The sequence below is a fragment of the Carcharodon carcharias genome, chromosome 15 (genome assembly GCF_017639515.1).
Source record: "Carcharodon carcharias isolate sCarCar2 chromosome 15, sCarCar2.pri, whole genome shotgun sequence".
Taxonomy (NCBI): Eukaryota; Metazoa; Chordata; class Chondrichthyes; order Lamniformes; family Lamnidae; genus Carcharodon; species Carcharodon carcharias.
Genome location: NC_054481.1, coordinates 47,447,023 through 47,462,999, shown reverse-complemented (window position 1 = coordinate 47,462,999; position 15,977 = coordinate 47,447,023). Strand labels below are relative to the sequence as shown.

At 40.5% G+C, this 15,977-nt stretch overlaps 1 protein-coding gene across 1 annotated transcript in view; it reads right to left on the bottom strand.

Annotated features, from left to right (window-relative positions):
* The window catches only part of card11 (caspase recruitment domain family, member 11), a 188,120-nt gene that overhangs the window by 24,704 nt on the left and 147,439 nt on the right, over positions 1-15,977 (bottom strand). The window contains exons 18-21 of the mRNA XM_041207409.1: positions 15,471-15,597; positions 11,753-11,993; positions 6,346-6,442; positions 4,977-5,066 (exon numbers count right to left, since the gene is read on the bottom strand). Coding sequence (XP_041063343.1) covers positions 4,977-5,066; positions 6,346-6,442; positions 11,753-11,993; positions 15,471-15,597 — 555 coding nt within the window. The remainder of the gene's footprint in view (positions 1-4,976; positions 5,067-6,345; positions 6,443-11,752; positions 11,994-15,470; positions 15,598-15,977) is intronic.

Sequence of the window (15,977 nt, the reverse complement as noted above, 5' to 3'; positions counted from 1 at the left end):
AGCTGTCACTCTGCACTGTTACATTTAGCATTGATCTTTGTAACTTTGCACAACTTATGGATGTGTTACAATTATGAACTTTAAAAGATTAATATATTTTAGATCTGGAGCTTTAAACTTAGGGTAAATGAAGAGGGTCACTGTGAACTGTTCTGCATCTGTCTGACAGTAAGCCTGGGTGGTTTGATTGTTAGAGATCAAAGGAAGGCTTGGATTATTTTACTGTAAGGAAGGAGCCTTTATTTATACTTGGAGACATTGGCAACAGTCTCTGAATTTGACATGAGTAGACAATGAGTCCCCCAAAGTCCCAGAAAGCATTGTAGATATCCGGTTGTAAACAGTTGTGCTGTAAACCTTACTTCTAAGATGAAAGGGAGTTGAGGTCAAAGATAGCTAATTAGCATTTCTACCTAGATACAAGCCTAATATGTTTCACATTGCCAGGAGGAAGACGACAGAAGCCATTTTTGAGATCAGGCTACAGGCTTCCCGCCAAATCAATGAATATCAAAGACACACAGTAGAGGTTTTGTGTAGTCAGCAGAGAAAAATGGCTGTGTGACTTTGCGAGCTACCACAGGATACAGAAGAGATGACCTCTGGTCAAAAAGATGCATCCTGCAGCCATCTAAGGATTCCAGGAGATTTGTCCTAAAAGGAATAAGCTTCACTGCTGGTGGTGGATTTAAGGAACTCTCCGAAAACTGAGGAAAGCATCTGGAGACGGTCACTCGAAATTACTACTCAGAGAAGTGGGGATACAGAAGCTCATTGGAAGCTGGGAGCAAATGTGGACTATTTGCTAAAAGGGCTGTAATTCCAGGGGAAGTGTGATAGGTGATTAGTATAAAAGGAGAATGTTCCTCTCTTTACATTTTATCATAAGTTACCTACAAAAAGTAGTGTTTTGTCATTAGTGCTTTTAGTCATTTTTACAGTGAAAGTTTTAAAATGTGAAATCTTGCTGTGTCATTCTTTCAGTTAATAACTGGAAGTTTGAATCTCTTTTTATAAAAGTTATTGGCCTTTACCGAGATTGTAACAGATGTTCAATATGTATGCTTTGCACCATAACGTTCATGCATACAATGCGGCGAAGAGCAGTGGGAAACCAGGGGATTGGGAAGCCTACAAAGACCAACAGAGGACAATTAAAAAAGAAATAAGGAGGGAGAAGATTAAATATGAGGGTAAACTAGCCAGTAATATAAAAGAAGATTGCAAGAATTTTTTTAGATATATAAAAGGTAAGAGAGGCAAAAGTGGACATTGGGCCACTGGAAAATAACACTGGAGAAGTAGTAGTGGGGAACAAATAAATGGCGGGGGAACTAAATAGGTACTTTGCATCAGTCTTCACAGTGGAAGACATGAGTGACATCCCCAAAGTTCAAGAGAATCAGGGGGCAAAAGTGAGTATGGTGGCCATTACCAAGGAGAAGGTGCTAGGAAAACAGAAAGGTCTGAAGATGGATAAATTACCTGGACCAGATGGATTACACCCCAGAGTTCTGAAGGAGATAGCTGAAGAGATAGTGGAGAGGTTAGTGGTGATCTTTCAAGAATCACTGAATCAGGGAGGGTCCCAGAGGACTGGAAAATCGCTAATGTAACCCCCCTGTTTAAGAAGGGAGTGAGGCAAAAGACGGGAAATTACAGGCTGATTAGCCTGACCTCGGTCGTTGGTAAGATTTTCGAGTCCATTATTAAGGATGAGATTTCAGAATACTTGGAAGTGCATGATAAAATCGGGCAAAGTCAGCATGGTTTCATCAAGGGGAGGTCATGCCTGACAAAACTGTTAGAATTCTGTGAGGAGGTAACGAGTAAGTTAGACAAAGGAGAGCCAATGGATGTTATCTACTTGGACTTCCAGAAGGCCTTTGACAAGGTGCCACACAGGAGGCTGCTCTGTAAGATAAGAGCCCATGGTTTTAGAGACAAGTTATTAGCATGGATAGAAAATTGGCTGTCTGGCAGGAGGCAGAGAGTGGGGATAAGGGGGTCCTTCTCAGGATGGCGGCCGGTGACTAGTGGAATTCCGCAGGGGTCAGTGTTGGGACCATAACTTTTCACTTTATACATTAATGATCTAGATGAAGGAACTGAAGGCATCCTGGCTAAGTTTGCAGATGATACAAAGATAGGTGGAGGGACAGGTAGCATTGAGGAGGCGGGGAGGCTGCAGAAGGATTTGGACAGGTTAGGAGAATGGGCAAAGAAGTGGCAGATGGAATACAACGTGGGGAAGTGTGAGGTCATGCACTTTGGTAGGAAGAATAGAGGCATGGACTACTTTCTAAATGGGGAGAGAATTCAGAAATCTGGAGTGCAAAGGGACTTGGGAGTCCTAGTCCAGGATTCTCTTAAGGTTAACTTGCAGGTTGAGTCGGCAGTTAGGAAGGCAAATGCAATGTTGGCATTAATTTCGAGAGGACTAGAATATAAAAGCAGGAATGTGCTGCTGAGGCTTTATAAAGCTCTGGTCAGACCACATTTAGAATATTGTAAGCAATTTTGGGCCCCGTATCTCAGGAAGGATGCGCTGGCCCTGGAGAGGATCCAGAGGAGGTTCACGAGAATGATCCCAGGAATAAAAGGCTTAATATATGAGGAACATTTGAGGACTCTGGGTCTATACTCGATGGAGTTTAGAAGGATGAGCGGGGATCTGATTGAAACTTACAGAATACTGAAAGGCCTGGATAGAGTGAACGTGGGGAAGATGTTTCCATTAGTAGGAGAGACCAGGACCCGAGGGCACAGCCTCAGAGTAAAGGGAAGACCTTTTAGAACAGAGATGAGGAGAAACCTTTTTAGCCAGAGAATGGTGAATCTATGGAATTCATTGCCACAGAAGGCTGTGGAGGCCAGGTCATTGAGTGTATTTAAGACCGAGATAGATAGGTTCTTGATTGGTAATGGGATCAAAGGTTACGGGGAGAAGGCGGGAGAAAGGGGTTGAGAAACTTATCAGCCATGATTGAATGGAGGAACAGACTCGATGGGCCAATTGGCCTAATTTCTGCTCCTATGTCTTATGGTCTTATGACAAAAGCAGAGTTTCATCCTATGTCAAACAACGGAAGTGTGTCTATTTTATGCCATACTGTTTTGAGATATCTAGAGTTAAGATTAAGCTGACTTCCCTTGTCCAAAATATAACTTATAGTCAATATAAAAGAGTCACAAACAAATCCAATAAGGAATTGAAGCGAAACCTCTTCACATTAAGAGTGGTTAGAATGTGGAACTTGCTACCACAAAGAGTGGTTAAGGTAAGCAGCATATATGTATTTCAGGGGAATCTAGATCAGTACATGATGGAGCAAGGAATGGAAGGTATGCCAATAAGATTATATGAAGTAAAGTGGGAGAACGTTGTTGCATTGACTATTTGGGTCGAATAGCCTGTTTCTGTACTGTAAATTTTATGTAGTGTAATTATATGAAAAACAAATAGACTATTGGTCCAGGCCAGGTTGTTTAACCAGAAATATAGTCGAAATGCAGAAGCTCTGTCCTGGGTTTCAATCAAATACTACTTGGTTAAAGCATTACTGGATATGCAAGGCTTGGATCTGGTGTGGACATCTATTTGTTGAATCCTTTCTAACCACAGGGTTTTTGAGCTTGATTGATTGACAGTTCTTTGTTCAGAGACTTTTAGTTAAATCCTGGAGATTTCTCTTATGTGTTTAGTTTCAGTGCAGTATAATAAGCAACTAAGCTCCTTCTGGTGTGTATGAACTGTGCATTAACCAACTACAGCTATTTTCTCAATAAACATCCTCAACTGTTATATCCAATAGCCTTGTTGTCTAATTATCTGTTGAAAATATATATTTTAAAGAAGGTATTTTAACCCTTTGGTGTGTGATTTTATCTGTTTCCTAAGTATTTGTAATATCGGTAACATCCTGTGGCTTACTATTTCAGGATTAACTTACTCATAAATAAAGATGATTATTAGGTCTAGCCTGAATGAAATGGTCTGAACCATTTAATATTTACTCCTTTTGGAATAGACAAGAAACTGTGGCAGTCTCAAGTGGTGGTCTCATGGATTAGGAAAGGATATCAAGGGATATGAAGCTAAAATGAATAAATGGAATTTAGGTACAAAACAGCCATAATCTAGTTAAATGGTAGAGTAGGCTCCGGGGCCTGTTCTTATGTTCCTGTATGGTTTCTGGTGCAATAGTTAAGAGCTAGTTATTAATCTTGGGCAGCACCATTGCACACTCAGAACATAAAAGGATGCAGAAGACTCAGTCTATTTGTGTTATCTACCTTTCCACTATGCACACAATAAAAAGTTCAAATCACAGCAATGTAATGGCATGCCGATAAAACATCAAAGCATAAGAGAAGAAAAGGGTGAATTACAAGGATTGATACCAGGACTGAGAGGTTAAATCCATCGGGAAAGATCAAACAGCTTGGAGCTCTGTTCTGAAAAGAGAAGGCTGAGGCTTGACCTGATAGATGTTTTAAAGATTATGAAGTAATTTGACAGGGTAGGTGTAAGGAAGATATTTCCATTCGTTGGGTGGAAACCAAAATTAGGACCATAAATAATAATAAATTCAATAAGGAATTCAGGAGAAACTTCTTTGAGCCAGAGAAGGGTCAGAATGTGGAACTCGCAACCACAGGGAGAAGGTGAGGTGAATAACCTAGATGTATTTAAGGGGAAACTGGAAAGCATGTGAGGGAGAATGGAATAGAAGGTTAGACTAATATGGTGAGATAAAGAGGAGTGGGAGGAAACTTATGTGGAGCTTAAACACTGGCACAGACCGTCCCAATGGCAATTAGGGATGGGAAACAAATGCTGGCCTTGACAGTGACAGCCATACCTCACCAAATAGTAAAGAAAGATCAATTGTCCGAAAGGCTTGTTTCTGTACTATAAATTCTATATAATTCTATGTGATGGCTGATGCTCCCAAAGTGCATGAAATAATCACCTGTAAAATCTGACCGAAGAATATGCTTGCTCGAGAGAGACGGGGTGCTTTGGGATCGATGGGGGGCTGTTCTTCAGGTTGTAAAAAATTCTGTAACAGAGGAAATCACAGACAGCATTGGATGGGCTAATTAGCTGAGCTGGCTAAGTTCCTACACATGGTATCTAGTCAATTGTTTCTTGGGAGTTCTACAGTGGCTTAAATAAATTGCATTGTCTCCTTGCTTCACTGGATAAGTTAAACTAATTTTGCTCTCATGGTTTATAGCATTATTTCAATTATTCGATTTTGTAAGTACCTTGTAGTTCCCTCCTACCAATCTATTATTCTGCACGCACCATTACATGTCTACAGCTGTATGGAAACACATAATAATTTTGAATATTTTGATAAAAATTCAATATCTGTTTAATTGCAGCAAAAACCTGTAAATATCTACAGTAGATATAAATGCAAAGAATGACAGAATACAACACGACCATCTAATGAATCCTGAGCAAATGAAATTGTACATTAAGAAGTCAATTACTGACAATTCAAAACCATTTTCCATCTCATGCCCATGCTATTCAAATCAGTTAAACAATATTTTGAGGGATGTAAGCTTGTTAACCCTCTCATTGCCAGTGCAAGCCTCGCTGATGCCTCCAGCACTGCTATTGTACCTTGGCAGCTGAGAAGTTTACTTGAAGTGTTATTCTCACTAATGTCATTTTATTAAAGATTTTGCCCATTTTGGTGTATCAGGAACTTACATCAAGAGGTGGGTTTAAGGGAATGGGGTTTGACATTTTTTGGAAAGAGGTCTTCGAGGTGACTTAACTGAAGCTTTCATGATTAAGAAGGAACCTGACAAATTTTTCTCTGCAGCTAAGAGATCGAATGTCAGGGATAGGCACACATTAGAAAGGAAGATATTTGAATTAGTTGGGTTGATGCATCAAAAAGACATCTTGTTGAGCTTTTAGTGGCCTCTTTCTGTTGCCAAATTCTTATTTTCTTGTGACACCTCACTGCTAAAGAATGAAAAATATTTACATCACTCAATAAGATGGATTATAATTTATTTCAAGAGAAAAATAGCTTGTTTGAGCTTAAATACAACAATAGTCTTTCTCTCAGAATATACACTTAGAAAGTATTCAAAATAGAGAAAACTTAAAGTTAGAACAAGGAGTTTAAAGATTTTGATGCATCATTCCTCTGTAGTCCAATGCGTACTAAGTATTTTACCAAAGCATACATAGATTTCTGTAATGTCAACAATTTAGATAAATGGTAGAAGTTTTGAGGCAAAATAGGTTATTCACTTAATGGAAATTGATTGTATGAAACAGTATAAATTATTCAGAGCGATAGAAAGACAGACCCATAATCCTCGGAGTGTGCTATATTGATTGTCTGTCTCATCTCTGCTGCCGCGGTACATCAATCTCTGAATCTTCACCAGGAGTAGCTGCTGAGCTCTGGAACAGAATGATGAAGGCTAAGGATTACACAGATAGGGCATGGGCTGAGCACTAGCGATCTCGGCATGTTTCACCTTTGATAATGCTGTTGTATTTTAGATCACTCACAAATCACGATCCTCATCTCTTCTGGCTACAACTCCAAAGGTGGCTGGTATAACAGCCTGCTGGTCTCTACCTCCAGCTGATAGGTTCCTAAGGGACATTATTTTTTATGTTGTTTTCTTGTTCCCAATGGATAAGAATCAACACATGCTCATATCAAAAAAGATAAAATTACTTTCTAATTCACCACTTGCTGCTATAAATTCATCATTTCTCTCAGAGAGATCAGAAGGCTATAGATTGTGAGTGGGGTGGGAACAGGGCTGGGAATGCTACACTGAGATAATAGCAGCTGCTTTGTTGTTGCTAGTCTCTGCATTATAAATATCACAAGTTTGAAGTAGTATTTTATTCAAACTATCAGCACAAATTTCTACCAGAGATAAGTTCTGTTGCAAGAGCCAAATGTTTTAAGGAGACACTGCTTGTCCATGTGAGGGAATCAGCCATCAATCGTCAGGAATGAGCTGCCCTCCAACTTGGGGTTGTCACCCATCAGGTTTGTCCTGGTAGAAGGCTCCAGAAATTGCAAATTAATCCCCAGGACACTACTGAGAGCAAGTCAGGGGTTAAAAAAAATCATAGGGATTTTTTTTTTGAAAAATTGTGTGCTTTTTAAAATTTTCTTGGAACAACTTTTTAAAATTAGTTATTAAAGCAATACAGAAAATGGGGGAAAAGGTTGTTTGACTGTCAGCAGTTATACAATCAGGCCTAACCAGGGTTTTGTATAAATATACTGTTATTTCCTTATTGTTGTAGTCCATACCCCTATTTATAAAAAATAAAAATGCTATTGGCCTTTTATGACTTTATTTACCTAGCCTTGCAGGTATAGGAGATTATTTATTTCAATTCAGGGCCAATTGCATTCTTCAGTGTTTTTTCTCATTCAACGTGTACTTCCAATCCTTGCTTTCCTCCAAAAATATATCACCTCTCAGTTATTCACAAGACACTGAATCTGCCAATTGTTTATTCATTCTGCTAACCTGCTTATATGTTGATGAATTGTTTAACATCCCTCTTCAGTGTTTTCAAAATCTCCTGCTTTTGGGGCAACAGTAAATTTTGAGATTGTGTTCCCTATTACCAAGACCAAAACATCCATCAGTCAAGAACAAAGTGGATCTTGCACTAACCCCAAGGATGCATCTCACCCAATCTTTCTCACATCATCCTTCTTAACTCTTTCCTTCTTATGTAACAAAGACTACACTTCAGAAGTATTTCATTAGCTGTAAAGCCATTTGGGACATCTTAAGGTCTTGAAAGATATTAGAAATTCAAGTTAGTTTTTTTTATTTCTCTCGACTAACTTTTTATCCATTTTCTCTGATACCACAAGCCTGAATTTTTTTAACAAGTCTCTTGTGAGTGATCATATAGAATGCCTCCTGAATGCCTTCACTAACTAAAGTAAAATCCAGGATGTATTTCCTCCAATTGTGTTTAGGTTCTTTTGTGTTTGTGTGAAACCGCAATTTTTCAGTAAGTAAGGCTTTGTGGGCCTATGCTGCTTGGAGTTTGGCACCATGTGAAGATTGTGTGTCTGGATGGGTGATACGACCACACTCTCACTATTATGTATCATTTGAGCTAACAGCTCAGCAATGAGACCACAATTGTGATTTTGCACAAATTGCTCTGCTTCAGAAAGGAAACCAACACATACACATAACCACAACACACTAAATCTAACTGTTGCAACACAAAAAGGCACCAAAACAACAGTTTATATATAAAAAACAATTAGTCAGTGACTTCACAACCCTGCATCAATGCACCACCTTGCTGTCATTTTTAGAAACATCAGTCTAAAACATTCAGTAAATGTCTGGCCTGAACTTGGTTGTTGTTTACTCTTAACTCCATGTACGTTCGTCGGGCACTCACTTAGTAAACTCAATAGTGAATCGGGATGACCCTGGCCAGCTCTTGAAAAAAGGCAGAAATACCAGGCGGGAGATGAGAAGAATTTTTGTTTCCACAATGAGTTGTTGTGATCTGGAATGCACTACCTGAAGGGGTGGGGGAAATAGATTCAACAGTAACTTTCAAAAGAGAATTGGGTAAATACTTGAAAAAGAAAAATATGCAGGGCTAAGGGGAAAGAACAGAGGAAGTGGGACTAATTAGATAGCTCATTGAAAGAGCTGGCACAGGCATGATGGGCTGAATGGCTTCCTTTTGTGCTGTATAATTCAATGAGTAAACATATTCCCAATGTACCACTTTGTGGATATGTTCACCAATGGCAGAAAAAAATATTGGTATATTAAGCAGATTGCCTCACCTTATAGACCATGAACGTATGAAAAAAAAGACATCCCTACTTTGCTGCTAACACTGGTAGGCAACTCAGTTGTTTCTCTCACCTATATGCCAGAAAGATACCAGAAATCACAACCCCCATTAAATGGTGTATTGATTAATAAAAAGCACTGATGCCTAAATAGATGTTCAATCAGTAAGAATGAAGCGATTTTCTGATGAGCTTAGACTATTCTTTCAAGTTATTGCTGTTCTACTCCAAGAATCCTTGAGACGGATGGGGATGCTTAGGAAATAGTTGAGATTAAATTCTATTTCAGCTTCTAATTGCTGACCTGCTTTTGCTTTTCCTCTAGATGGTGCTGCATTCATTTTTAATGCTCAAGTATTTTTCAAAGAAGAAAACAAATAGGGAGGACTGTCCTTTTAACAAGCTAGCACAGGCATGATGGGCTGAATTTCTACATTTGTCACTTTGATGTGATAGCAACTGGACTGTACTGTTTTCATTAACCAATCCAAATGTACTGTTATTATGATGTGCTACCCACTGCATTCTAATTGGCTGATTGTCTTAATTTGAACTTTCTTCAAAGGCCTTTATTGGTGACTTTCACTAAGGTGATGTGTTTTGCATGTTGTAACTATTGACAGATTGACTCCTTCGAGGTACAGAAGAAATAATTGGGAATTCAGCACTATCTGGCTTCTGCAGGAATTTTAAAAATTGGATTTTGAAGAGTTCACATTTATATCTTATGAGCCTATTGTGCACTATACATTTTGATTACATGGCAACTACAGGAGGAGTCCAACACTATAAGGTGTCAGCCTTGGCTCAGCGATAACATTCTCATCACTGAGTCAGGAAGCCACGGGTACAAGCCCCACTCTAAAAGCTTGAGCTCATAATTTAGGCTTACATTTCAGTGCAATGCTTTCAGAGGCAATGTTAAACTCAGGCCTTGCCTGCTCTCATAGGTGGATGTAAGATGTCCCACAGCACTATCAAAGAGCAGTAGGTGAGTTCTCATGTTGTCCTGGCCAACTTAACCCTCAACCAACAGAACAGCTGGTTGTTTATCTCATTAACTTCTTGTGGGATCTTGCTGTGTGCAGATCAGCTGCTGTGTTTCCCCTACAATAACTGCAACAAGCATGTTTGGCATCCATTTTCATGCTGTTTGTACAGCTTCACTCTGCACAGCAGTGCATCCATCTTTTTAAGCACCTTGTATGTCCCACCACTAGCAAGGCATTTGTCCTAAATGCCCTACAGTTTCTCGTGTTCTTGGCTCCACTGTTGCTCCAATTGGGATCAGCGAATACATCAGACGAGGGATGGCACCTGGAAAATTTTGGGTCTATAGGGTTCAATGAATTTACCAATTGATTCATTGCCACAATTCCTAGGGCTGAATTTTACCCCCGTCGGGCGGGGAAGTTGATGGGTGGGCGCGTACGGGCATGTTTCTGAATGGTGCCCTTGATTGGAGGCGTGCCGCCATTTTACATGGGCGGGCCAATTAAGGCCCGCCCAGCGTGACATCTGCACAGAAGCACTCTGCGCTCCCAGTGCGGGCAGGGAATTCCAAAATTGATAGTGCGCTCTTTCGCGCATGCGGAAGTGCTGCCTCAGGGAGATCAGTTATACATGTAAAAAAGACAAAAATAGAAAAATAAAATTTCCCTTACATGTCCCCTCATGTGACAATGTCACATGAGTTGGGACATGTCCATAATTTCTATAAAATCCTTATTAAAATTTTTTAAAGCCTACATGAAACCTCATCCTGCCCGTGGATGAGGTTTCATGTTTTTTCTAGTTCCCGCTGGGGCTCCTGGCCTGCCCGCCAACCTTAAGGTTGGACAGGCAGGTCCTTTAATTACTTAATTGACCTTGTCAATTGCCTCAATTGGCCATTGACAGGTCGGCGGGCGCACAGCTGATTTCACTGTGCTCCCACCTTGCTGAAAATTTAAATCGGGCACGGTGATGTTGGGAGATCCCTCCAACGTCACCGCGCATCATTTTACGCATCAGTGAGCGGGCCCCGCCCTCGCTCGCCAACTCGTAAAATTCTGCCCCTAGAACACTAGTACATTGTGTCACCAAACAACCCATAAATTCTATTTGCTCTTCAACTGCCTTTCAGGTGGTAGGAAGGTAGAACATGGGAATTGCTAGGTTAAAAAAAAAACTAAGGTCCATCTAGTTTGCAGAGCAGGAAGCCATTTGACCCATCATGACTATGCCAACTCTTTAAAATAACAATCCAATTAGTCGTACTCCCCCTGCTCCTTCCCCATAACCCTGCAAATGCTTCCCTTTTAAGTATATATTCATTTCTTGCTATTAAAAGCAAAGAAAATGTAATGATCCATAGAGCAAAATGACACACAAATAAAGTAATCTTTAAAAAGTATATTTGTCTTCATAGTCATATGATACAATGATAATGGAGCTGTTGACCTATCACATCAATCAATCTCTATCTACTAGACGACAAGAGTCCCAGATATGACAGGAGAAAAACCCCAGTGGTAGAAAGCTTTAGAATCATAGATCCAAAGTCACCTTGTTCCTCCCAAGCATGCTACATTTCTCACGTTTTGTCTCAAATTACTCACATACTATATCCCAAAATGTTATTTTCTGAAAGAAATCTGATTTGCACTTGAATGAATCAACATTATTTGCTTCCACCATCTCACTAGGGAGTCTGTCCCACAGACTATCCACTTGCTTTCCACAGAAAGTTGTGAATGCACACCCTCACTCCTTCCCTGTCAATTATAAGTCGTGTCCTCTGGTTCTACTGTTCTGGACAAGGTGAAATAGGTTGTCATGGTCGACATTATTTGGTCAATTATTGGGGTTGAAATATCCTTTGTAAACCTGACCCTCTGGACTCAGATTAAAATTACCTGCAGTAACTGGGAATGGTGCCTGTCTCCAAGTCTTTGTCAGTGAATAGGTCGACACGAGCGCACATCCATTCACATTTGCCCTGGTACATAGTGTCTAAAACGTGGATAATCTCGTCGCACTTCATACACATCGAGCAGTTGTCCGTCTGTCCAGAAATATTCAGATTGGCGCGAACGTAAAAGGAATCCCCAGACGTGATACTTCCATCTTCCAAATCTTTTTGTAGTTTTTTGTAACCTTAAGAATAAAGCACAGACCACAATGTACAATTCCTAACTGATCATTATATGACAGAGAAGTTCACTATCATCTAAACCTCACAGCCTGGCAATGTGGCTCTCTCTTGGCTGATATCTCTTGTTGAATTTAAACAATTGTTTCTGTTTCCTCTCATTATAGTGCATTGTCTCCCAAAAATGGAGGTTGGACCTGTTGCCAGGTGTCTGTCAACAACACTTAATAATCAGGGGGCAGATTCTGTGATAATAGCACTGTGGAATGGCAATCCAATGGAATGTCCCCCCCTTGCATCTGGCAAAGCACTTGCTCCACCACTTCACAGGAAAGTCAAAAACCGGACATCTCCACGTGAGGGTTCACAAGTATGGTGAGTCACTGTTTCATGCTGTTGCACACATCCCGACTTTATCATAAAGTGTTTCAGCTGGAAAATTAAGTTCAAGAGGTAGTTTTCCTTTGATCACCACCTCAGAGCAAAGGAATTCTAAGACTTCCATTCAATCCAGTTTTCTGAATCTAAAATTTGAAGGGTTCATTTTGAGGTAGATAAAGAAAAAGTACGCACTACTGGTTCTGTTTTCCAAAGCAGCAATGCCATTGCAAGAGCTCCTAGTTGGAAATCACTTCATTTTGATTCATTCCAATTTAACTGTCGAAAGCCTGAAAAGAATGCAGTGCTTTCAATGCCCAGTGCTCTCCCCGATTTGTAGGGCAGCTTGTTTTCCCGGCAGAAAGCGTGACCACAATTCACCTTTGAAAAACATTTTCATGCTTCAGTGTACGTTATCAAATTTAATATAGAGCCTTTAATAAGGATTTTCACACCACAACCTGCAACTAAAACTTCATTCATTGTGGTTTGCAGGTTAATAAATTTAAAATTGTATCCACACTTGGGCACACAGGCAAAACTTTCTGTAGCATTTTCAAAACACTCATGAATAAAATTTGATTTCTTTTTCTCAGGCTTAAAGCTTACAAACAAAAAAGATCTAGTGCTCGATGAAAAAAGAATGTGGAGCCAGAACCTCAGAAGCCGATCTAAATCAGCTGCCAATGGGATCTAAGGAGATGGAGACTGGGAGTTTATAACTCAGTACAGAGAATTTTGGATAGTCATTGAACTCTGTCCATTTAGACTGTCAGGTTTTTGTACCTTATACAATCATTTATATGGGTGTCCTTGTTCACATTAGATAGGGGCTCTTTATTCCAGGTACATATTGTTTTACTAAAACTACATATTACCCTACCCCACTTCTACAGCCTCCAAGAGCACCCCTGGGAGTCTGAAAAAGTTTATTTTGCTTCCTCATTCATGTGACACCAGGCAGAATGTGCTATTTAGGTGAGAGTTTCACTGATGAGCAGAAACTGGGCAGAGGTTGTGCAGCTACTTTGTAAAAGGTTCAGTGATGTCCCTGGTGGATAGCATCATTGTTGACTGTTGGAGCTGAATTTTAAACCACAGTGTCATGTTAAATGCAAGAAATCTGAAACAAAAACTTCCCCTGCTTTGAACCAGCCCATTTTCAATTTTAGCACAGGTCATACAAGATGTGAATGACCAACCCACTTGCGGGAAGCAGGTTGACCATTTAAATATTATAATAAGGCAGTTTCATTTTAACCATCATCCTATTTTTAACCCCAGTGGCCAGATTCCCTAAGCTTTAGGAAAATCAGCAGCCTAAAGGAGGTGAGAGGTGCTGAACCAACGAGGTAAGTGCCTTTCTGACACTGCTTGTGGACCAGGAGGAGCAGGAGCATTTCCCCCAGGTCCAAAAAGTAACCCAGAAACCACCTTGCCCACTGCAATCTGTTTTGTCTCCCTGCCACCTCGACCACCATCCTAACCACCACCCAACATTCCCCTCCTTGGGATGCCTGCTTCCTGTCACCATCCTTGAGTTCTTTGAATGACAGGTCAGCTGGAGCTGTAATGGTTTGTTTTACAGCTGAGCTCATTATGAAAGCTTGGCTGAGTTTCAAAACCTATAAAGCACTTGATCAGCAGGTGGTTGTGTCTATAGTTTGATTGACAGTTTTAAGAGGTTATTAAAGGATTATCTGCCTTTGCTGTAGTTTCTGAATAGATGCATTGGTTTCCAACTCCATGACCACTTGGGGGGATTTAACTTTATGATAAGAACTGTGAAGATTTTTTCAGTGCAGTATGAATGGCTGCATGTTTGGGTGACAGCTTTATTAGATTGCTTGAGGTTTAATTTATTTCATATCCATTTCAAAGGCTCTTGATGTCTGTCCATATTGGATAATGACTGCCTGGCTATGGAGAATATGTGATGGGGAACGTGGAGATCACATGGGGGAATGAGGGGGAATGGAGAGGGCATGAGGGATATGGGCAGCATGGAGGGTGCATGGGGCTATGAGGGGGCAAGGAGAGTGCATGATGGGTATCGGGGCATGGAGGGGACATGGGGGGTTGAGGGGTATAAGGGCAATGTGGGTGAGCGGATATCCCTGAGAACTCAGGTGAGCCTCTAGGCACCCTGTCTCAGCACCCGCACTCCAATGTTGCCTCAGGCCTGCTTAGGGAGACGACAGATCCAAACCTTGCCTGCACCTGTCTCTAAGAGATGAAAATATGACGGGTACGGGGGGAGATGGCGGGTTTGGATTGGCAAACTTGGGAACTGCCCTGACTCATGTTTCCTAAACCCAAGGCAAAAATCCAGCCCCCATTCTTTTGGGTTTTCCGGCCTCAACACAACACCCTGCCTCTGCGCAAAACTCACCTCCAGGTTAAAATCCAGGCCTTGATGTCACTGCCAAGAAGTGTCATCTGGCCTGTTGTCTTTTCTCTACTTTGTGTCTAACCTGATGTCTTAGCCTAGAATTACAACAGGATGGGGTTCTAACTTGGATCCCATGCCCTATGGTGCAGTGAAATGTAGTTTGTTGCAGAATGCCACTTCCTTTCCCACCTAATAATTTTGGATATGTGTCTAAGGAATAGATTTATTATATATTAGGCTGCTTATGAATCTTGAGGAGAGGCTTCAATGTGTTCCATACTGTACTCGAAACAAAGACATTTTAGAGATAGGGCCAATTGTAGTAAAATGATTGGGGTATGAATAACTGGCACTCATGAGATATTCATATGAAGGCTTTCCAATGGCCCCTCCTCATGGACAATTAGATTTTATTTGAGAAAAAACATATCAGTTCATTCTTATAAGTTTTGTTCTGGCTAAGCTGCACATATAGTGGCGGCGCAGCAGCCTGTACTGTGCAGACCTTGTTTTGTGTTAAATATTGCTTGTGCAATAAAATGTAAAGGTATTGTGTGTTGAATAAACTGGCCAGGTGCAGGAATGAAATTTTAAAGGGAACATTGCTTACAAGATGGCTGCTCTTCCTCTCACCTCTTCATTTCTGATTCTTGGACCTAATGAATTGCCCTACCAATCCCTACAGCCTGGCAAGTAACTGCTCTTATCTTACCATCAAAGTTTGCTTTAAAGTGGAGTGTCACTGGTCCATTGCAGCGTTGTAATGTCCAATGGGCTTCTTCTTTAGTAGATGTTTCCAAGGCAACACTTTGAGTTTCTCCCTTGATGCATCCTTCCAGCTTCAAAGAGAAATAAAGATTTCAGATGAGGCCAAACTAGACAATTATTCTCCTAATCATTAGAACATAACGTTCTTTTCACCAGATCCCCTGCTTTAAATCCAGGCCAGGTAGATGAGATGGAAATTGTCTTTCTGATGGTTATTTAAGGTCTTACATGAAATGAGTTTGTACACTCTTTGTCATTCCAGGTTCCCCTAGCTCCTGTGACCTGAATATTGAGGTGTTTGGGAAGCAAATGATGCCCTTGATACCCTTATCTAACAAAAATCTGTTAATCTCAGTCTTGAAGGCTACAATTGTCACACTATTCAGTGTCTTATGGGGGAGGGAGTTCCAGGTTTCTACTACTTATTGTATGAAAAAGTGCTTCTTGATTT